We start from the raw sequence: 23810 nt of genomic DNA on the forward strand, positions 1-23810 counted from the left end.
TGATTGATACAGGTCAGAGAAATATTTCTCTAATATAAGTAGAGCCACAGCATAAGGTCCCTGGATCACCAGGGGCTGTTATACCTTGACCTCCATGCCAGGGACACAGGACGACTTGGGGGGGATTATGGGGACCTGGAGGCCACAGCCTCCATCTAACGGGCAGCTTTGGCACCATTCTAACCTATCATGGCCATGTGGGAATGAGCCTAGTGTTGTCAGATCTTCTGAGTTTTTTCAAGAGAAGCTGAAAATCCAGGGCGCCTGAGTGGTTCAGTCAGTTAAGTGTTTGCCTTTGACTTGGGTCATGATCTGGGGGTCCTGAGCCTAGCTCAGGCTCCCTGCTCACTGGGGAGTCTGCTTCACCCTCTGCCCCTCCCCCATCACACATATGCGCTCTCTCTTTCAAATAAAATCTTTTCTTTTTTTAAAAATTTTATTTATTTATTCATAGAGACACAGCTAGAGAGAGAGGCAGAGACACAGGCAGAAGCAGAAGCAGGCACCATGCAGGGAGCCCGACGTGGGACTCGATTCCGGGTCCCTAGGATCACGCCCCGAGCTGCAGGCGGCGCTAAACTGCTGCGCCACCGGGACTGCCCTCAAATAAAATCTTTTTAAAAAATGTTTAAAAAACAAAGAGAAGTTGAAAATCCTAAATCTCTTTTTTTTTTTTTTTTTTTTAATCCTTATTTTCAGAGGCACCTGGGTGGCTCAATAGGTTAAGTGTCTTTTGATTTCAGCTTAGGTCATGATCTTGGAGTTGTGAGATCGAGCCCCAAGTCAGGCCCTGTACTGGGTGTGGAGCCTGCTTGGAATTCTCTCTCCCTCTCCCGCTGCCCCTCCCCACCTCACATCCCCATTTTCAAATGTTGGCTCAAAAAAAATTTTTTTTCCTTTGGACACGTGTGTGGCTCAGCGGTTGAGCGTCTGCCTTTGGCTCGGGGCGTGATCCTGGAGTCCTGGGATCGAGTCCCACATCGGGCTCCCTGCATGGAGCCTGCTTCTCTCTCTATGTCTCTGCCTCTCTCTGTGTGTCTCGCATGAATAAATAAAATCTTTAAAAACATTAAAAAATTTTTTTTTCTTAACTATCATGGTGCATAGCTTTCAACCGTATGCAGACCAAACACCATCAGAGGTAGGGAGAGGGAAGAGGAGTAAGTAAAGGGCCTCCTTGGCTCTTTTGGGTGCCCAAACCAACTTCCTGCCTATTTCTTTGACTTTAGCTGGTGATACATTTGTCTTACGTCAGACTGTGGCCCTACCTGGGCTGGGACCTTTTTCTTTGTGTAACTTTGTATCCCCTCCGCCTGGTGCCTAATGAATGCTGTTGATCAAGCAGGTGGGTGAAACACTCTAGTCAGGCTTCTAGAATGGTCCAGAGTCTCTATTTAGGGACAGGGAATTGCCAGGCAAAGCATAGGGCGGAAGCAGTAGCCCGCCCTTACTGGCTGAGTGCCTGTCCATGGCCTGGACTGGCCGACACCCTCCTCCGCCCAGCAGGCCCAGCCCAGCAGCCAGGGTCACACATTTATCTGGTGTGTTTGGTCTGGTATCTGTCTCTCCACTAGAATGAACGCTCCTTGAAAGCTGGCACATACTCCCTGCCTCGGTCACTGTGATACTTCCAGTGCCTAGAATGGTGCCTGGCATAGAACCAGCTCCTTGGTAAATATTTGGAAGATGAAACTTGAAACAGGAGGGAGAGAGAGAGAGAGAGAGAGAGAGAGAGAGAGAGAGAGAGACAAAAATAAACAGAAAAGAGGCTGAACCACACTGAGAAGCTGGGGGAAGAGCATGCTCTTACCCAGTAGGAAGGGATAGAGCAAAAGCTGGAAATGGTGAAACACAGTCTTCCCGAGATACCCAGAGATGGGTTACAGGCGTGGCGGTGGCCAGGGCAGCAGCAGGGCCTGTCAGCTCAGTGGCCCAGGGTGGGTGTCAGAACATCAGAATGCACAGATACAAAGATGCAGACAAGAGCAAGGCCAAGATGGAGCTGAGAGCACCTGGGGAAGGAGACTGGTGCACAGAGATGAAAGAAATACCTGCTGGAGGGCATTGCCCAGATGGAGCACAGGACAGAGCCTGAGATGGACAAGGCAGAGAGAGGGGCGAAGAGAGAGCTACAGATGGAGAGAAGACAGAGATAGAGAGAGGGAGAGAAATGAAGAAAGAGACATGAGAGACAGGAGATAGCTGGGACACTGGAGATTTGACGCCTGGAGCCTGCAGTAGTTCTGAGAGGCAGTGGTGTCTGTCCCTCCTTCCTCACAACACCTCTTCCCCAATAATGATAATGTGGAGATCAACATTATTAAAGTGAGCACAACATCACTTTAAGCACAGTGCCTCGGCTGCTGATTCCCAGCAACCCTACGAGGCAGGTACGGTCGTGCCCTGGTTTTACAAAAAAGGAAGCTGAAGCTCCGAGGAGTTAAGTAACTCGCACAAGATCACTCAGGTGGAAGGTGGTAGGGCTGGGACTCTGAGGTATCAGGCACCTGGGGGTCTGCTCCCACAGTGGGGCTGAGGGCTCCTGGGAGGCCACAGCTGGAGACTGCTGGGGCACCTGCAGGTAAGGACTCACTCCTAAGTGCAGCTGAAGCGAAGCCTGCTGGATGAAAAGAAATATAAGAAACACAGCAACTAAAAATAAAATGGAGGGAAAATGTGGACCTTGTTCAGACACTGAACTTATCTAAAGATTTTTAAAATCTATTTATTCATGAGAGACATGGAAAGAAAGAAGCAGAGACACAGGCAGAGGGAGAAGCAGGCCCCTTGCAGGAAGCCCGATGTGGGACTCAATCCTGGACCCCAGGATGATACCCTGAGCCGAAGGCAGATGTTCAACCACTGAGCCACCCAGGCGCCCTGACACTAAACTTATCTAAAAGAAACTGCAAGATTGTATTTTCTAGACAATTAGGGAAATCTGAATATGAACTGGGTATGAGACACTATCAAGAAATTATTAATTTTGTTAAGTATGATAATGGCACTGGGGATTTTTGAGAAAATATTCCTTTATTTATATATTTTTTTATTTTTATTTATTTATGATAGTCACACACACACACACAGAGAGGCAGAGACATAGGCAGAGGGAGAAGCAGGCTCCATGCACCGGGAGCCCAATGTGGGATTCGATCCCGGGTCTCCAGGATCGTGCCCTGGGCCAAAGGCAGACGCTAAACCGCTGCGCCACTCAGGGATCCCGAGAAAATATTCCTATATCTAGAATGCACACTGAAACACAGAAGGGTGAGGTGGCACGATGTCTGAGATCTTTAAAATGTTTCAGGGATGCCTGGGTGGCTCAGTGATTGAGCGTCTGCCTTCAGCTCGGGGCGTGATCCTGGCGTGCTGGGATCGAGTCCCAGATCGGGCTCCTTGCATGGAGCCTGTTTCTCCCTCTGCCTATGTCTCTGCCTCTCTGTGTGTGTCTCTCATGAATAAATAAATAAAATATTTAAAAGTAAAATAAAATAAAAATAAATAAAATGTTTCAGGGATGCCTGAGTGACTTAGTGGTTTAGCGTCTGCCTTTGGCTCAGGTCATGGTCCAGGGGTCCTGGGATCAAGTCCCACATCAGGCTCCCTGCCTATGTCTCTGCCTCTCTCTCTCTCTCTCTGCGTCTCTCATAAATAAATAAAATCTTTTAAAAAATGTTTCAGAAAAGAGATGAAGCAAGAGCGGCAAAATCTCGCTAACAGTTGAATCTGGGTGACGGACTGGGAGTTCCTCAAGGCCTTCAGTGGCTGCTCCCTGCCCCCTACAACAGAGATACAGTTCCTTAGCTTGGCACACTCAGCCACACCTGTGTGCCCACACATGGCACACTCATGTGCTAAGCAGAGGCCCTTGTAGAATCCTGCCTCAGGGCCTTTGCATGTAATAGCTTCCCTCTGGAGATGCCATTTCTTCTTTTCATCTGGTTCATGTGCTGTTGTCCTGGGATACTTCCCATACCTCTGCAGCCCAGGAGGCCTCACCTCAGACCTGCCACAGCACTGTTCTTTGTGTCACACCTTTATCACAAGCTATCTTGCGTCCCTAGTTACAGTTCCCTAAAAATGCAAAGCCTCCTCTCTATGAGCAACTCGAGAGCAGAGGCTATTTCTCAGCTGTTTCGCTTGTTTTGCTTTTTACTTTCCTTTTGCCCAGCACAGCCGCCAAACCCCCTTGTCACAGCTCTCATTAACGAAGAGCCAGGTCAGCAATAATTCCTCTCATCCAGTCCTCTAAGAGCCTTCCCTGACCCCAACTAATGTCTCCCACTACTGCCCACAATCACCCTGTTCAGCCTCTCTGTAACATTTACCACTACTTGAGGTTATTTCTGTATTTCTTTATATTCCTGCCTCCTTCATCCCCTCTCTGCCCACCCCACAGAGTGAGCCTTCAAACACCAAACTTGCTTAAAACCTTTTTTAAAAAAAAGATTTATTTATTTTAGATAGAGAGCGAATGAATGAGAGCACATGCATGGGGTGGGGGGCAGAGGGAGAGAGAATCTCAGGCAGACTCCCTGCTGAGCGTGGGGCCCACCTGGGAGGCTTGATCTCCAGACCCAGGATCATGACCTGAAATCACAAGTCAGATGCTTAACCGACTGAGCCACCCAAGGAGCCCCAAACTTGCTTAAAACTCTTAAACAGGGCAGCCGGGGTGGCTCAGCAGTTTAGCGCCACCTTCAGCCCAGGGCGTGATCCTGGAGACCCCGGATCGAGTCCCATGTCAGGCTCCCTGCGTGGAACCTGCTTCTCCCTCTGCCCGTGTCTCTGCCTCTCTCTCTCTGTGTCTCTCATGAATAATAAACAAACAAACAAATAAATAAATAAACAAAACTCTTAAACGGCCCAACCCCCTTAAGATGTTCTCCAAACACTTTATTATCACCTGCCAGCTACTGTATTATCTGCCCCCAACCCTCTCCCCACTCGGCCTGACACAGGTTTTGGTATACAGCAGGTACTTTGCAAATACTTATTGGATAAATGTCATCACACTAAGACTGCTGGGTGAAAATCTCCATCACACGCTCATTATGGACTTTTTTTTTTTTAAGATTTTATTTATTCATTCATGAGAGACACACGGAGAGAGAGAGGCAGAGACACAGACAGAGGGAGAAGCAGGCTCCATGCAGGGAGCCCCACGTGGGACTCGATCCTGGGTCTCTAGGCTCAGGCCCTGGGGCTGAAGGCAGGCGCTAAACCACTGAGCCACCCGGGGATCCCCTCATTATGGGCTTTTAACCTCTGCCTCCTCACCTGTAAACAGGGACGGTAATGGTAACTTTTTCTGGTAGAGTTGTGAGGAGTCAAGCGCTCAGAAGAGCATTTGCACGTAACTTGGCTACCTTTAATGTTTTCTCGGCGCAGCCCTTTCCTGGATCGCAGCCCACCCCACCGACCGACCCGTGCGTGCGGGGGTAGAACACTTACACCCGGATCCCCACCCGACGCCTCACTGTCCGCTCCGCCTCCTGCCGGGGCCTGGCGCCCGCCGGGGGGCCCACCTCGGACGCGGAGGCCCACGCAATGGCCCATTTAAGGACTGGAGGGGGCTGGCCCCGGAAGGCTCCGCCTTCGCGCTGAGGTCAGCGCGCACAGCTGCGTGTGACGCTCTGGTTGCTGCAGAGACGCCCCGCCCCCGCGCGGCGCTGCGGAACCGGAGCTCCGGGCGGCGTCGGCAGCGGCGCGGGAGGCGGCAAGGCCGGGGCGGCAGGAGCCGGCGCGGCGACCGCAGCGAGAGCGGTGGGGACGGAGCAGACCACGACGAAGGCGCACAGGCAGCCGGGCCGGGCCGGGCCACGGGGACAGCGGCCGCCGGGAAGCGGGCGGGAGGCCGGGCGGGCAGTGGGCAGCCGCCGAGCTGCGGAGCGACATGGTGCTGCTCAAGGAGTAGTGAGTGTCCGGCGGGCCGTGCGGAAGCGAGGAGGAAGGGAGAGTCGGGGATGACGACCAGGGAGCCTGATGGCCTGGCGGAGGGGATGCAGCGGCCGGCCGGAGCCCGAGGGGATGGAGAGCCGCGGATGGCCCAGTAGGGGCTGAGGGGACCGTGAGGGCCGGACAGGGCCTGAGGTGGGGCCAGCGGGGATAGAGAGATACGGACAGCTCCCGAGGTCGGGCCTGAGGGACCGTGAGGGCCGAATAGGCCTGAGAGGAGAGGCCAAGGGGACAGTGAGGGCTGGATAGGGCCTGAGATGGGGTCAAGGGGACAGTGAGAGCCAGCAGAGCATGAGGAGGGCTGAGGGGATGGAGATGCGGGGCGGCCCTGCAGTGGGGCTGATGAAGGGGCCTGCCAGAACTGCAGGAGTGGCAGAGGGCACTGGCGGGAGAAGGAGTAGGCTGCGGGAACCAAGAACAGTTAGTTAGCTTCAGGAATGGAGCTGAGGTGATGGGGAGGAGTGCGAGGAGAACCTGGAGTATGAGGAGCCGCTACCTCAGGCATGAGGGGAAGGATCTCAATACGTGCACACAGGAAAAGCAGCAGGGAGTTAGGGCCAGGCTTGGGTGACAGAGGAAGGGTCCAGAAAGATAGCACAGGGGACCAGTGGCATGACATGGTGCCCAAGTGGTAGGTGAGGAGGAGGAGGTACTTGGAAAGAAGCTTAGGGTGTTTGCTTGGGACTTGGGGACACTTGGGTGAGGAGTCCAGAAAATACTGGGTAGGAACCGATTTGTGGGAGTTATAATGATGGACAAGGCTGGGATGTGACCAGGGTAGAGGGCAGTTTGGAAAGGCAATATTTCGTGAATATATATAATAAGCATACATACTGGAGTGGGGCGTGGGGGAGCAGGGGCAGCTTCTCTCTGGGGTGTTGTCAGTCTTGATGCAAAGAGAAGGAGAAATTGCTTTGAGGAATTGAGGAGATTCCCATAAAGCCATTAACTGAGGAAAGACAGGGATGAGGGAGTTCTTGAGTACTGACTGAGGTGGGAAGTTAGTGACTTGTGGTAGGTGTTGCAAGGAAATAGGCTTCCTCCTGAAATCCAGGGGATTGGATGACAGGTTGGGATGTTCAGATTGCCAGATCTTTCAAACACTAGATGACTGATTACCTCGGCCTTGCTGCCTTCTCAGGGGCATGGTTCCAAGTAAACATTTCAAGACCTTTTTTCCCCCCAAAGAGGAGAGACTGAATGTGTATGTGCAGAACTTACAGTGAAACTGCTTCCCTCGAGGGGGAAGGCAGGTGAGCAGCATTGGATCAGAAGCCCAGAAGTCCAGAAGTGGGAGATGTCCCAGTAGAGAGCAACTCGTAGAACTTTGTTGGTAGCCAGGCAGGTGTACAGAGGGCTGTTTCCATTTTGTCATTGAAGGCACTTGTGCCCCATTCCATCTGGCTTGCTCCTTGGAGGTATTTAGGACATAGTGTGGAACTTTGGATAACAAAGGGAGAGGAGACCAGCATTACTTTGAAGCCCCTCCATTTCTGGCTCTTGACATCCAGGATGATGTTGTTCCAGAGCTCAGAGCTTTGTATGGTGAGGAAGAACCTTGGATTACCAACAGGAGGAAGTTGTGGTACACTTTGGATTTTATTTTTTATTTATTTATTTTTTAAAAGAGTTTATGTATTTGAGAGAGAGCAGGCAAGCAGGGTGTGGGGAGAGGGAGAGAGAGAATCTCAAGCAGACTCCACGCTGAGCACAGAGCCTGATGCGGGACTCAGTCTCAGGACCCCAATATCATGACCTGAGCCTATATCAAGAGTTGGATGCTCCACTGACTGAGCCACCTAGCGCTTGGATTTTAATCTTGACTATCTAGATAATAGGCTTTTCCCATTCTCCTGATTTCTATTTTATTTTATTTTTTTCTGTTCCCAAATGAATCCTAGAGTCTGTAGTAGAAACCTGTAGTTTTGTGAAGAAGGTCAGGCAGGGAAGGGACCTTCAGAGGAGATCTGAGTGAGTTCCTAAGAAAGGTCCTTCCTTCCCATTCTTTGTTTTTCTACCCTTGAAGCCTGCTAGGGGAAGGCCCAGGGTGCTGGGGATGCAGAGCCTGCTTGGCATCCACGCTTCCTTCCTGCCCAACCTGTGCCCTGCATGAGCCTGGGCGAGTGTGTGCATTGTGGGGCAGGGGGCGAGGAGAGGGGCATCCGAGACACTTGGTTGTGGCTGCAGTGCTGCGGCTCTGGGAAGGGTAGAAGTGAAGGTCACACTGAAGTGAGCACAGTTCCAGTCTCAGCCCAGCACTGCCCCTGTGGCCCTAGCCTTTGGAATTGCACTCTCTTGCTGCTGAAGTGGTTTTGCTCCTGAGGAGCCAGGGAGAAACATCTGGGCGTGCAGCCGTCATGTAAGCAGCGTCAGAGCATCCTGTCAGGAACTGGCTGATGCTGGTCTCCTTTTGGGGGAGACATGGTACCCACCAAGAGCCTGAAGTTTTCCCTGTTGATTTTTCTGATACTTCCTCTAACAGGATTCTCCTTGATTTGATGTCTGCAGATTCTTGGATGTGATTCTTATTGCTGTTCTTGAAGATAAAAGGCGTATTGTTTTCTAGGAAGTTTTGTCTGAAGGTGCAGAAATTGTGGCCTCCAAGTTGAAAGTATTTTTCTGCACTGTCGGCTTTCTCTGATGGGAGGAGGGCATTTGTGGCAGCATCCAATAACCTGCAGGATTTGTGTTATTTGACTCATTCTGGAGGAGGAGGTTAGCAAGCAGTAAGGACTGGAAGCCCATTTTGCTTTTCCTGCTACTTTTCTGTTCCGTGCCTTGCCTTTACTGTGGTGTTTTTCTCAGACCCCTGTGTGCTTCTTGCTACCTGGGGGACCTTTGTAGATTTAGAAAATAGTGAGCAGACTATTTACCAGCCTGGAACACAGGTCTCAGTCATCGGAGCCACTGCATAGCAAGAAGAACATAGCAGCTCATGCTTCACCAAGCGTGCAAGGTGCAGAAGGCTCCGGTGGGTTCCAGCTAAAGTCTGGGCACTGAGAATTTAAGCTTGGGATCTGGCTTGATTTGTATGAATAAAACCAAGTGTTTTTGTCTCAACTCTCTGACCTTAGAGCTTTGAACTGGGGCTTGGCGGTTGCTCTGCCACTAGCCCTCGTATCTCTGTGGAACTCCGACTGGTGTGGGACCTTGCTGGCCATGGCTTTTCTGTTAGGTTACTGGTGGTACCTCCAACAATTGGTGTTCGTTGAAAACGAAGGAGTCCATTGGGGTGCCTTTGGACAGCTTCTGCAGGTCAGGACACGAGTCGAGTGTCCGCTCTTTGTGCCTTTGTGACAGTAGTTTATATTGCATTGTCTTGCCCCAGAGCAGAGGTGGTTGGTGTGTGCTCTTAGGGTGATTAAGCTTTGAAGGAGCTTGGCCTCTTTCTAGCCTTCCACCTTGAGGGCTATTGTTAGGAGATTGGGCCCACAGAGATGAAATCCCCAGGACCTGATTCTTCAGGTCTGACTCCTCATCTTGGCTTCAGGAATTTGTAGGGATGGGTCCTCGTTTTGCTGGGAAAGATATTGAGGGAGGAGAGGGAGAAAAGAAGAGCTCCAAATGTGAGTCAGAGGCCTGGGAAGTAGCTGGTAGAAGGACAAGTTTGCACTGCATCACAGGGTTCTCAGTGGGACCTGAAGGGCACAGATGATCCTGCCTCAGAGCACTCAGGGGGCCATTCTCTACTGGGTTTTTGACAGTGAGTATATGTCTTGTGCAACCAAACGTTTAATACTGTTCTAAGACAATGCTGTAAGAGCCCTGGGTGGCCTTCAGAGTCTGAAGTTGATACTGTTTTCTCTCTCTTATAGTCGAGTCATCCTGCCTGTGTCTGTAGATGAGGTAAGTTCTTTTTTTTTTCTTTTTAATTCATAGTTGTGTATAATTGCTTGTGACCATTAGCTATGTTGGGCTCCAAGTAACCCATACTCTTCATGTGGTTTTCATAGCTGTTCTAACTTAGAGATCATTAGTACTCAATGAAAATTTCCCTGGTGCCACTTTCTGTTGAAGGAAGACCTTTATTTTTTATATCTGTGCAACCTCCCTTAGTTGTTGGCCTGCTAGGTAACTTTGAATAGAGATCAAATGAGTCCGTTTTACCTGCTAGGACTGTGCCTGTTTGGGGACAATTTTTTTAGGATTGAATGTGTGGGGATTTCTGCGACCTCCATGACTCGACTGGGAAATGTGCATGGCTCTCTCTGGTTGTGCAACAAACCAGTAGGGCAGGAAATCTCCGAGGCCCTCCCTGTCTACACTCTAGGTGACTGCTGCTGGGAAGACCAAGGCCAGAATCCTTTTTACAGAGGGCCGGGAATAACAAATGGGCTTGGCTTGCCCTCTGTCCTTTTATGGTTTTAGGCCCAATGTTCCTGTTTATGGGGACCTGGCAGGATTTGCCACAAGAAGGTTCATAGGCCACGCTGACTCAGAATAGTCTCTTGGACAGCAAAAAACTGTCATAGAGCCTCCCTTGTCCCACCCTTTTCTTTGAATTTCCTCCACTCTCCTCTCCTGGCATAGTCTGTTCTTTGCACATCCCACCCCCCACCCCCATCCCCCCAGCTTCTAGCCAGGCTCCAGTTTGGGTGAAGTATGTCAGCCAGTGTGGTGCCTTCAGTCACTGTCTTTCCTGTGGTGTCAGCATGAAGCTGCTGTGATAACTTACACTCTGATCCAAATATGAAATGGACCTTTGAAAAATGAAATCAGGCCAACAGAGCCTGCAGCATGCTTTTTTTTTTTTTTAATAAAGATTTTATTTATTTATTCATGAGAGAGAGAGAGAGAGAGAGGCAGAAGGAGAAGCAGACTCCATGCAGGGATCCCGATGTGGGACTCGATCCCGGAACTCTGGAATCATGCCCTGAGCCAAAGGCAGACACTCAACTGCCAAACCACCCAGGTGTCCCATGGAGCATGCTTTAGATGAGACAAATATCCCAGCTTCTTGACCCCAAAAGGGGTGGGTTGGCATTGGCCCCCTAGAGGATTGTCTCCAGTGATGGGCTACACTCTGTTAAGAGCTGTGGCAATCTGGGGGAAGGAGCCAGAGGTTGGCCTCGAACATGCTCTGGGAGTTTTGGGAACATAGATGTTGCTGTCTTGGAGGCACCTGACATGTCCCTGGGCTCTGGGAACTATATGCTTAGGCTGACAGGTATTGGCCTAGGGGTCCTATTAACCCACCTTTTTGGGGGGCCTTGCTCTCTTTGTGAAAAATAAAAGTAGTGATTTTCCAAACCAGGAGGCCAAGCAAGAAGGCCCAGCATGTCCCTTGCCCTGAAACTCAGCACTTCGAGGTCCAGTAATTCTCTCTCTGCTGTACGGGATGATCCTACCTGCCAGGCAGGAAGATGTCTCCCAAAACTCAAGAGTACCTCAATGTGGCATTTTGCGATGGAGTGGATTTTTTCATAGGAAGTATCTCGATGGAACCAGGGTGGAAATGTTTCTGAGAAGCATGGCCAATCCAGAAGAGCCAGCACTGTTTGAGAGCTATGTTGGCTACTCTGCACTAAGCCTGTATTGGCTACTTAAGATGGGGCCAAAAATGGAGAGCACCTGCAATTGTCAAGTTTTTTGTAGTATTGAGGAAGTGATGGAGCAGAGTAAAGAGCCTAAAGTCTAAGTGGAAGCTTGCCAAGTAAACGCTTGGTAGGATTCATCTCTCCACCTGGGAATGGTCAACCTGCTCTCAGCTAGAAACCACTACTGAGAAAGCAAGTGCATGGCCTGGGCAGGGTGAAGCAGGAGCTGCTTTTCTAAGATTTTTTATTTTGAAGTAATCTTTATGCCCAATGTGAGCCTTGAACTTAAAACCCTAGATTGAGAGTTGCACACTCCACTAACTAAGCCAGCCAGGCGCCCTGGAGCTGCTTTTTTTGATGACTTGAACCTTAGTTCCAGAAGATCAGAACATCTTGAATGGAGAAGCCAAAAAAGAAATGAGTAATGATCAGCCTTTTCAGTCTTTATCAATAGCCCCAACCTGACTCCTGGTTCCCCTGGGAACAGCCCAGCATCATGTGACTGTTGGAGTCACTTCCTAATTGAAGACCTTGATTTGAGGCCCTCTGGGCTTGCTTGCTTTACATTAATTAATTAATTAATTAATTTAAGTAATCTCTGCACCTAATGTGGGGCTTGGGCTCGAACTCATGACCTTGAGATCAAGGGTCTCCTGCTCTTCCCACTGAGCCAACCAGGTGCCCCTCCTCAGGTCTTTCTAATGTAGGTTAGGAAAAAGAAGAAAGAGAAAAGAGAAGGCCATGGCTTTATAGCCATCCTGATGATCTGAATCAATATTTTGGGGTGGAATTAGCTTCTCTCTGGCCAGAGCCTTTGGCCTAATATGGACCAGGGTTTCTAGGCATTCTGTTGCAGAGCAAGAAAACCCTGGCTGTTTGAAGGATGTGTGCACCAGTGGTTCCTGGCTTAGATAGGCCCACTGTTTCCCTGTGGGCAGAGCTGGCTTACTTCCCATTTCCACAGATTTGTGCTACCATCTCCCTGTGGTACCTGGGATGACAGGGTCATATAGTGAGACCCACAGCTGTGCCAGTTCGTCACAGTGATGTTTCATGTCAGTGTCTTGTGCCCACCTGCTACATCTTCCTGAGCTCCCTCTCCCAGGTTGCCAAAGTGATAGTCTCTGTTTTTCTTAGCTGAGTGTCTTAGTTCTTTGGGACAAGGGCAGGCACCATTGTCTGAGGCCTGAGGAGGCTGGAATCCCAGTCTCCTTGGGTCTCTTCATCTGATTTAATGGTCTGACCTCCCACCCTTATCTCAATGTGGCTGCTTTCTGCTTTCCCAGTGTATGGAGCCACTATGCCACAGGGAACCCTTTGACATAAAAAATGTCCCTCACTTGTAGCTTATGGAGGCCAGTTTTACTTAACCCCTTTGGATTAACAAAACTGCCTTCACTTGTCTCATTGGGATTAAAGGATCAGAATATCAAGAGAGATTAAGGGGGAAGATGCCAGCCCAACAGAATGATCCTCTTAGAGCCTGCCCTCTGATTCCTGCATCTGATGAGGAACCAAATGAAGGGGATTAGTCTCTGCCTGCCCCCCACCCCCCCTCAGCAGAACCACCAGCTGACAACCCAGTCCCCTCCACTAGGCCCTTTCTTTAGCCTGCCCTTTAGGATTGCTGAGTTAGTGGTTAGACGTTCTTATGACTTTTCTCTAAAACAGAATTAGTGCTCCTTCTTAGGACCCCCTGGCTTAGCCAAACCCTGACCCACTTGATAGAGGTTTTCATTTTGCCTCAGCCAGGGGGTGAACTTGGAAAGGCACCGAGACAGCTTGGTGCTCCCTAGGGGCATTGAGGCAGCACTGATGTTGCTCAGGATTAGCAAGGTCAAGATGACTGGCTCTCACCCAGATGTTCCTCTTTATGGGATTAACTGAGCCTTGATCACTTTCCTGGGCCTTTCCTTGGCATTTTTTTTTTTTTTTTTAATTTACTTATGATAGTCAGAGAGAGAGGCAGAGACACAGGCAGAGGGAGAAGCAAGCTCCATGCACCTGGAGCCCGATGTGGGATTCGATCCCGGGTCTCCAGGATCGCGCCCTGGGCCAAAGGCAGGCGCCAAACCGCTGCACCACCCAGGGATCCCTCCTTGGCATTTTGTACTGGGTTTTTACTTTGGAAATTAGGGCTCTTTCTATTTCATGGTGAACAGTGAATTGTGCTGGTGTGCTGTTTCCCCTTCCAGACTTCACCCAGAAATTTCCCTGCAGTGCTTATGAAGCTGCCTAGAAAAGCAGGCTTCCAAGATGAAGCAGCTCTGGAAACTGCCTCTGCTCCTTGCTGTTGCCGACAGTGGTTTAAGTGGCAGCTGCCCAGAGAGGCAGCCTCTCTATTTTAATCTCAACGGGTGGAAAACCCTTGTCTGGCACTCCTGGGAGTACTGGGGCGTTTGGGGAGGGGATGTAGCCAGTGAGGAAAACCTTGACACCCGCAGTACAATCAAATACCTTTTTTCCCTCGTACTCCCTAAGCTGTCATGCCTGGTGGTATTGGTGGTGATAGGGAGAATGCATCCTTTGCCTTAAATGTAACTTCCTGCATTAATTGTTGCTGTCCGTTCTTTTTGTCTTATTTTTCCCTCTGAACAGCTTCCCTCAAAGAGGAGGGAGCAGAAGGGCCAGGCCTGGGCAGTGCCCGGTCATTGGTCCCAACACTGAGTTGGCCTGAGGGAGTTAGAGGAGGCCAGTAATCTTGACTAGTTACTTGACAGGGTGGCCTATGACCCAAATAAAGGAAAACTAGGTTCTTGCCATCTAGTAAGATGGCAACACAGAGAGTGTACTTGTCAAATTGGGATTAGTACATACTGTGGGGTAGGAATCTTTGTTATCCAATATAGGAAGCAGGGCACTTGCTTCAGCCGTACCGGGAATCTGGAAAGCATCAGGTTTGGTTGCCTGCAAGACTGTTCTCTGAGTTGCTGGCAGGGTGATGAGCTGCCCAACACTGGAGAAAAAACAAGTAGATGAGCCAGTTTCAGAAGAGTTTGTGGGGGATCCCTGGGTGGCGCAGCAGTTTGGCGCCTGCCTTTGGCCCAGGGCGCGATCCTGGAAACCCGGGATCGAATCCCACGTCGGGCTCCCGGTGCATGGAGCCTGCTTCTCCCTCTGCCTGTGTCTCTGCCTCTCTCTCTCTCTCTGACTATCATTAATTAAAAAAATAAATAAGGAAATAAAATAAAATAAAAGAAGAGGTTGTGGATTTCTTTTTTTTTTTTTTAAGATTTTATTTATTTATTCATAGAGACACACGGGGTGGGGGGGAGGGGAGAGAGACAGAGGGAGAAGCAGGCCCCATGCAGGGAGCCCGACTGGGACTCGATCCTGGGTCTCCAGGATCACACCCCAGGCTGCAGGCGGCAGTAAACCGCTGCGCCACCGGGGCTGCCCGAGGTTGTGGATTTCACAGAGCACTGGGCAACTTTCTTTGACAAGAAGTCATGTGTTAGGGTCTGTTTAAATGAATGGGATAAAGAGACTTCTAGCAGCCAACCAAGATCTTGTTTTAGGGTCTTAATACCAGAGGCAGGTTCAGGGAAAAAGCTACCTTGGACTCTATAATGTGTTTTCTGGATGGTGATGTGAGGTTAAGCATATTCACCTGCCTCCTTAAGCCTTGATGGAGGATATAAAAATGGGAAGGATTAAATTAAACACATCTGACAACTAAAGAGAGGCCATGGAGCAGTGTTCATAGTTGCTGTAGGATTCGGGCAAGGTCCCATGTGGAACTGCAGAATGAGGTTTTGGATGCAGAGGAATCCCAGAGTGATCTAATTGGATGGTTACTGGCAACTAGACCATGTGCACCTGTTGAGAAGATTCTGCATTGACAATAACTCCTGTTTCATTGTTCCTTTAGTATCAAGTAGGGCAGCTGTATTCTGTGGCTGAGGCCAGCAAAAATGAAACGGGCGGCGGTGAAGGCGTGGAGGTCCTGGTGAATGAGCCCTATGAGAAGGATGGTGAGAAAGGCCAGTACACACACAAGATCTACCACTTACAGAGGTATGTTGCTGAGCAGCATAGCCAAAAGGCAGCCAGGTATTGAAGTGGAGATTATGGATAATTGGGGGTGTTTCTGGGTTATTAGCTGGTTTCTTAGGTTGCTTCACCTGTAAGAGTGGGTGTAAGTGGCACTTCTTTGCTCATTTAAGTTTTTTTTTTTTTAAGATTTTTTTTTTTTAATTTTTTTTTTTTGAACATTTTTATTTATTTATGACAGTCACAGAGAGAGAGAGAGGCAGGGACATAGGCAGAGGGAGAAGCAGGCTCCATGCACCGAGAGCCCGACGTGGGATTCGATCTCGGGTCTCCAGGATCACGCCCTGGGCCAAAGGCAGGCGCCAAACCGCTGCGCCACCCAGGGATCCCGATTTTTTTTTTTTTTTAAGAAAATACTTGCCTCAACTAGGCTCTTACTCCTCAGAGGTGGTAGCATTTGGCTTCTTAGTGTTTAGTTTCTTAGTTGTCTATGAATATAGGGGTGTGTGTGTGTGTGTGTGTGTGTAAATGGGTGTTCCATTTCATTTATTATTCTCTTACATACATGTGATCAAACTATACATATGATTCTTTTTTTTTTTTTTTTAATTTTATTTATTTATTTATTTATGATAGTCATACAGAGAGAGAGAGGGAGAGACATAGGCAGAGAGAGAAGCAGGCTCCATGCACCGGGAACCTGACGTGGGATTCGATCCTGGGTCTCCAGGATCGCGCCCTGGGCCAAAGGCAGGCGCCAAACCGCTGCGCCACCCAGGGATCCCCCTATACATATGATTCTTGACTTTGCTTCTTTGTTACCTGTAATACCATAGCTGTCATTCAGTGTCAGCATATTCTGTCCTATTCTTTTAGAATATGTTATACAGATGTGCTATAGCCCATTTCACCAGTCCTCCCTTGGTAGATATTTATAGTAATTTCCAGATGTTTACATACAGTACTCTCATAAGATTCCTCTTGCACAAATCTTTTGCTGTACTTATGTGTATAAATTTATAGTAAGTGCTCCTAAAAGTGAAATTGTGGGGCAGGGAGTATTTTAAATTCTGATACTGTGAAATCAGTTACCAGAGAAATTTTGGCACCTTTATGTGGATCAAAGGCATAAATATTTATTTATTTATTTATTTATTTTTATTTATTTATTTTTTTTAAAGGCATAAATATTTAAAAGTGAGTCTGATTTATATACCAAAATCCATAGCAAACCACACAAATTTGCTGAATCTCTAATTGAAACAGTAATATTTCAGGAAATTATAAGCTGACATAAGGACATTGAAAGCCGTAGTAAACATACAGCAGCTTGAATGGAAGTTGAACCAAGCTAGTCTTAGAAACTATCCAGTATTGGAAAAAGTAAACCTGATATATATATTTTTAACAGTGCTAAAGTGTACATAACACAAAAGTCATCATTTTTACTATTTTTTAAAAGATTTATTTATTTGAGAGAGAGCAAGGGGAGGAGCGGAGGGAGGGAGAATCCTTTTTTTTTATTTTTAATTTTTTTTTATTTATTCATGAGAGACACAGAGAGAGAGAGAGAGGCAGAGACACAGGCAGAGGGAGAAGCAGGCTCCATGCAGGGAGCCTGATGTGGGACTCGATCCCAGGACTCCAGGATCACACCCTGGGTCAAAGGCAGGCGCTAAACCGCTATGCCACCCAGGGATCCTGGGAGGGAGAATCCTAAGCAGACTCTGAGCCAAGTGAAGAGCCCCCCAAAGGGCTTGATGCCATGACCCTGAGATCACAACCTGAGCCGAAACCAAGAATTGGACACTTAACTATCTGCACCACCTAGGTGGCCCCCTCCCTCCCTCCCTCCCTCCCTCCCTCCCTTCCTCCCTCCCTCTCTCTCTCTCTCTCTCTCTTTCTTTCTTTCTTTCAGCATTTTTTTAGCATTTTTTTTAAAGTTCAGTGGCAATAAATACATTCACATTGCTGTGCAACATAAACCAGAATTTTATGTTATTTTAAAGATTTTATTCATTTATTTGACAGAGAGCACAAGCAGGGGGAGTAGCAGAGGGAGAGGGAGAAGCAGACTCCCCACTGAGCAGGGAGCCTGACATGGGACTCGATCCCAGGACCCTGGGATCATGACCTGAGCCATAGGCAGATGCTTAACCCACTGAGCCACCCAGGTACCCCCAGAATTTTAATTTATAGTCACTGAACTGAAAATTATTTTCACTCATTTTCACTTGGTAAAATCTCTGATTTAGTATAGTCTGATGCTGTGGAGATGTAAAAGTGCTAGCCCAGAGGAGCCACAGATTTTGTGAGTGCTGGAACCAGGAGGAGAGCAACACTGTGAAGTGGGGGAAATTTCACCATGATTCTGTTTCCTTGCCATTGTTCTCTTTTTTCCTCCATGTCTCCTCTATCCCTACTCTGAGTTGACTACCAGCCAATCCTTACTGAGCCATTAGCAATTGATTAGCATAAGGCTCAGGATATGCCTTTCTCATAATGCATTTGTGTTTTTTGTGCACAGGAAGACTTTGCAAACAGGTTGGTAGAAGAGGCCGATTGGTTCCTTATGACTCAGTTGGTCCAACTAGAGTGTCAGGAGGTCTGTACATATGAAGGTGGGACTTGTCTTACCCTCTTCTTTAAAAGAGTGGTAAACTTTGAGCTGCCACTACCACTCGTTATTTAATCCCAAAGCACTCAACTGCAAAGACCAAATCAAAACCAGCAGTGCTGAATGCCCTGATCACCTCTCCTCGTTAGAATCAGAACCTTCCTGTCAGCCATCTATTGCCCCAGTCAGAACCATGGGTTCCCCACCACCCTCTTTCTCATCCCTGGTATCAGCTCAAGTCCTTTTGACTCCATTTCCTTAGTATCTCCAGCGTTTCCATTTCCTTCTATCATCTCTTGGTTGGATTACTAAAGTGGCTTCTAACTGCTCGCCCTGCTTTCCATTTCTCTGCACAACTTTGAGTGTTCTGTCCAAAGGTAGATATGTTGGATATGTTGGTGGCTTAAATAGATCTGGATGGCTTTCCTTTGCCCGTAGGATAAAATCCATACTCCTTCTTGACATAACTTACAAGATCTTTTATGACCCAGCCTCTGCATGTTCTTTTATATTCCCTGCCTCATACCTTACATCAGCTACTCCAAACTTCTCTCTCTTTCTCCCAGCTTTTCCCACCCCATTCCCATCCTTTTATCTAGCTCAGGTCTACTCATGTTCTACTCTGTGTTTTCATTTAGTTCTTACTTTCCCTGAGGAGCCTCCCACACCATGTTGTTCCAGTGTTCTGTCCCCCAGAGCCCTGTGCTCACCCACTGTGGCACACACTTAACAGTGCTGTCCTCTGCCTGGTTAGATGGACTTCCCACTAGAATGTAAGCTCCATGAAGTCAGGAGCCATGTCTGTGTGATTTCTGTAAGTATCCTGGTGCCTGGCACACAGGAGACTTACTTGAATGAGTGTGGCAGTGAGTCAATGAATCTCAAAAGGTTGCTCTGAGTGCCGGGTTTTGCTCTTTTGTGTTAAGGCCTCAGGCACTAAAGTTGAGGAGATTGTTGGAGCCTACTAAAGACTGCATAGATGATCAGTTAAAAACTAGGGAAGAGGAATATTTACTCCTTAAAAAAAAAAAAAAAACAGGTTCATACTGTATATGCTGTTCTGTAACCTGAGATAAAAAGAATTGATTTAAAAAAAAAAAAAAAAGAATTGATTAGAAGAAATATTTTGTCCTGGGAGACAGATGGCCCTGAAGCCCTCCTGGCCTCCCAGAACTGATAATAGCAGATCAGATAATCTTGGATTCCATATTCCAAGTCCGTCAGCCAGACAATGTGGCCTATAAACCTAGACTGGTCCACTCTTGAAGGTATGCCATTCTTGCAGTATGTAGTATAATTCCCCGGGCCTGGTGAGCTCAGGAAAAATGGGTCATGATAATGTAAGAACCGATAAGCCATGGCAGGTAGCCAAAGGTCCCACCTGTTGTCCTGTTCCGATGGGTGGTGAGGTACTGGGATGAGTTTTGGGTGGATGTTAGTAGCCCGATGAACTTGGGTGTCAGGCTTCAGCTGGTAGCTTCTCAAACAGAAGGGTAACCTGCTTATCTCGTGGAAACTTGCTTGCCAGTGCCACTGAAGCAGTTGGAGCTGTGGCCCGAAGAATGTGATGTAAAAGTCCATTGTCTTCTCTCTTCATTCCTCTTCATAACCCCTTTTTCTTACCACAGCAAAGTGCCCACGTTTGTTCGAATGCTAGCCCCAGAGGGAGCCCTGAATATACATGAAAAAGCATGGAATGCCTACCCTTATTGCAGAACTGGTAAGTGCAGACCTGGCCAGAAGCTGGAGTTTGGGCCCCAAGGTAGACAGAGGGTATGGTCAAGTAGGCCCCAAAGGGGGCAGTGAATTAGGGCTGGGTCCCACCTTCATTTTCCAGATTAAGCCAATGAAAGGATGAACTTGGGGAACCCCCTCAGGCTGGTGGTGAGTGTGTGTGTTGTCTAGTTCAATTTGGCAGCCAGCTGAGTGGGAACCACCTGTAGTTGTCACAGCCTGCGATGGTACAGAACCAGCCTCTCTTGGAATGATATGATAAATATGATTGCTTTTACCGATTACAGAAGTAGTGTTCTCTCTGTTTATTTTTTTTCTTTTTCTTTTTTATTTATTATTTATGATAGTCACAGAGAGAGAGAGAGAGAGAGGCAGAGACACAGGCAGAGGGAGGAGCAGGCTCCATGCACCGGGAACCCGACGTGGGATTCAATCCCGGGTCTCCAGGATCGCGCCCTGGGCCAAAGGCAGGCGCTAAACCGCTGCGCCACCCAGGGATCCCCTCTCTGTTTAAATTGTGGAAACTACATACAAACAGAAGAAAATAATCACCCAGGATCCTTCCATTTCTAGATAGTCACTGTTGACATTTTAGTGTCTTTTTATAATCCTTATATGTGTATTTCCAGACACATTTTTAAGACAGATTTTAAATTAAATCATACTAATTATTAGATTTGTTTTATTTTATTTTTTAATTTTTATTTATTTATGATAGTCACACAGAGAGAGAGAGAGAGAGAGATACAGACATAGGCAGAGGGAGAAGCAGGCTCCATGCACCGGGAGAGCCCCACGTGGGATTCGATCCCGGGTCTCCAGGATTGCGCCCTGGGCCAAAGGCAGGCGCCAAACCACTGCGCCACCCAGGGATCCCTAGATTTATTTTTTATTTAGAATTTTTTCCGTGTCATTATGTAGTCTACTGTTTTTTTTAGATCTGTAATATCTGCATAGTATTCCATTCTATGAGGGTACTATGATCTTACTAAACCACTCACTTGGGACACCTGGGTGGCTCAGCGGTTGAGTGTCTGCCTTTGGCTTGGGGCCTGATCCTGGATTCCCCGGATCGAGTCCCACATTGGGCTCCTTGCATGGAGCCTGCTTCTCCTCCCTCTGCCTTTGTCTCTGCCTCTCTTTCTGTGTCTCTCATGAATAAATAAATAAATAATCTTTTAAAAAAATAAGCCACTCACTTATTGTTAGATCCTGAAATTTCCAGTTTCATGTAATATATTTGGGTTTGGCTTGGAAAGCAGCTTTGCGGCCAAGGAGCTCTTGAGAGAGGCAGTCATAGGAAAGGACCTCTAAGGGAGACTTTCTTGCCCTGGGGGGAGGGCCAGACCTAGACACCAAGAAAATATAGCAACAAAATCCTGATTTGTTGAGGAAAAGTTAAAATAAACCTAATTTTTTATGACAAAAGATTCAGAAGCAGTTATCCCCTAAATATATAACACATAGAATATGCATGTCACATTTGAGAGGTGTAGGAGATGAGGAGTGGGGAGGTCACTACTAAGGGCCCTGAACTGATGGCTTACACAAAATCAGCATGTTTTATTAGTTTAAGGTGGGAGTAGGGGTGAAATTATTGTCCCAATAATCTTGGCTAGTCCCTTATCTGGGTTTTCTGGAAAGGAAAGACTAAAGGAAGAGAACTTTCCATTCTAGACATTTTGGGATTCCCTTTGAGTAGTTTGGACTCTTAGCTTTTTAGGATTCCTAGGTCTTGAGGGCTAGTACTGATCCATGTCCATGATGGGGTGGGGTTGGGGGGGCGGCAGTCCTTAGCATTCTCCTGGAACTTGACACGAATGGCCTTTCCTCTAGCCAGCTGACATTTGTTGGCATAGGCAGCTGGCTCTGAGGCTCTCCTGCCAGCCTCTACTTACGTGTACTGTTACATATTTGTTGGACTCCCTAAATTGTGTCTGGTGAGTATGCTCCACCTATGTAGTCCTTATCCTGTGGACTTTGGGAATGACTAAAGTCTAGAGCACAATGATTGTTCTCTTCAATCCTCAGTGGCCCTACAGAGGTTCAAGAACCTGGTATCAGGAGATGTACAATCATGGGTGGAACCTGGGATATATGTAGCACTTACAGTTTCAGTGATGTAGCTGAAAATGCAAACATCTCTACTCCCTAAACATTGAGCAGGAAGTTGTTAAGTTCTTGGAAAGGAGATAAGCACACACTTTCTTTAAAGACAGTGTGCACTGTGCCTGGGTGTGTCTGGTCTAGGGCCAAAGGTGAATTTTCTTTATATCCAGGATGGTTGCCATAGAGCATGTGTCATAAGAACCTTAACCAACTTGGCATAACGGAAGCCAACAGATAGCATGGACTCTTCCATGACTAAGTCAGTGTTCTGTAAACAGGTCTTGTGCCGGCTGAGAGATGCCTCTGTCCTCTGTGTCATACTACAGCTGACACGGGCATTTTTCTAGATATCAAGTATTCATTCACACGTAGTGTTGATCCTTGGCCAAAAGAAGAAAAATATAATTTCTTAATATTCAGTGAAGAGGAGAAGCAGGGAGTAGGGGAAGGAAGGTGTTTTCTTCAGTGGGCGCCAGCCTCATGGTGAGAACCCTCCATCATATAGAATCAATACGTTGAATCTTAGATCTGCCTTATTAGACATTATTCTTTTAAACTCAGAGATAGAGGAGCGCCTGGGTGGCTCAGTCGGTTAAGCATCTGCCTTCAACCCAGGTCATGATCTCAAGGTCCAGGGGTTGGGCCCCACATCAGGTTCCCTGCTCAGTGGGGAGTCTGCTTCTCCCTCTGCGCCCCCCCCCCCCACTTGTGGGCTCTTTCTCTCTCTCTCTGAAATAAATGGATAAAATCTTAAAAAATAAATAAGTAAACTCAGAGGTAGAAATAAGAAGGCTACTTTCCAGTCCCCTGTGGGGATTGGTGGGAGAAAGATCAGTAGTTCAAACTCCTTAGCTTGGCTGCAGTAGATTAAAATTTGAGGTGAGAATGGATAAAGGGGCATAGGGTAAAAGTCTACATGTCTTTTAGAAGGCTCTGCTCTTACTCTAAATGGAACAAAAACAGATTTGTAATACCCTGCTATCAGCTTTTTCTGTCCTCTTACCTTCTTTCTTTCCTTTTCTTTCTTCCCCCTGCTGATAGGTTGGGACAGGAAGAGAGGATAAGAGGGGGCTTGGCTGTGAATGAAAATAGGAAGAGGGAGATAAATGTTTCTCCTCTGTGTCTACCTCTAACCTTTAACCCTGGCCTGAATACATCTCACTGAGCCATGGTTTTATTTTTTTTTATTTTTTATTTATTTTATTTTTTTTTTGAGCCATGGTTTTAAAGTACCTTATTAGTCTTATTTGGAGAGCTGTATTTCCCAACTGCAAAGGATTTCCTGATGTACCCAGGGTTGCAGTTTGAAGAAAAGGAAATTTTTTTTTTTTAAGGGACCCGGGGTCACGCCCTTCGCCGAAGGCAGACGCCCTACTGCTGAGCCACCAGGCGTCCCAGGAAATGGTCTTAATTGGTTGGGGGAGATTGTTTGGTTGCCCAGGTTCGTTAGTTCAGAAACCTAGTTTGTCAGAACTGAGTGGATCCTTTTCTTAGGGTCTAGGAAAGACTAATGTATGAAAACCCCAAATGCCAATATAGTAAGTTATATCGAAATACAGAATTACTAATGACACTAGATGTTCCTGTTTGCTGATTAGGGTGTTCTTCCCTTGAGAACTCTTCTACCTGGGAAACCAAAGTATATTCAGAATGCCACCATGTAGTGGAAATGCCCATTTGCTTAAATGATCAGACTCCTGTGTCCATTGATTAGCACATTCTGTCCCTACAGAGGCCAGACTTAGAAGATTGCTTGGAGAATGTGGATTCAGAATCAGGTGGTTAGTTGGGGAACCTTAATGGCTCCTGTCATCAGACTGGGCCTGGCTAACACCACTGTCTCTATTCTGGGGATGGGG

The 23810-nt window shown here is 47.7% G+C and overlaps 1 protein-coding gene and 2 long non-coding RNA genes across 3 annotated transcripts in view; 1 reads left to right on the forward strand and 2 right to left on the reverse strand.

Annotated features, from left to right (window-relative positions):
* Window positions 1–4436: 4436 nt before the first annotated feature.
* LOC144285259 (uncharacterized) lies at window positions 4437–5575 on the reverse strand. Its single transcript, XR_013353591.1, has 2 exons — window positions 5284–5575; window positions 4437–4593 (listed from the first exon to the last, which is right to left on the reverse strand). It is a non-coding gene; the product is annotated as an uncharacterized LOC144285259 (long non-coding RNA).
* Window positions 5576–5783: 208 nt separating this feature from the next.
* Window positions 5784–23810, forward strand: part of PITPNA (phosphatidylinositol transfer protein alpha) — a 42860-nt gene continuing 24833 nt past the window's right edge. Inside the window, exons 1-4 of the mRNA XM_077851800.1 lie at window positions 5784–5919; window positions 9777–9807; window positions 15370–15515; window positions 19737–19828. Coding sequence (XP_077707926.1) covers window positions 5900–5919; window positions 9777–9807; window positions 15370–15515; window positions 19737–19828 — 289 coding nt within the window. The 5' untranslated portion in view covers window positions 5784–5899. The remainder of the gene's footprint in view (window positions 5920–9776; window positions 9808–15369; window positions 15516–19736; window positions 19829–23810) is intronic.
* On the reverse strand, window positions 14069–23028 carry LOC144285951 (uncharacterized). The gene is made up of 3 exons (XR_013354084.1): window positions 22955–23028; window positions 21042–21190; window positions 14069–14454 (listed from the first exon to the last, which is right to left on the reverse strand). It is a non-coding gene; the product is annotated as an uncharacterized LOC144285951 (long non-coding RNA).

Source organism: Canis aureus, chromosome 16 (genome assembly GCF_053574225.1).
Source record: "Canis aureus isolate CA01 chromosome 16, VMU_Caureus_v.1.0, whole genome shotgun sequence".
In the NCBI taxonomy this organism is placed as follows: Eukaryota; Metazoa; Chordata; class Mammalia; order Carnivora; family Canidae; genus Canis; species Canis aureus.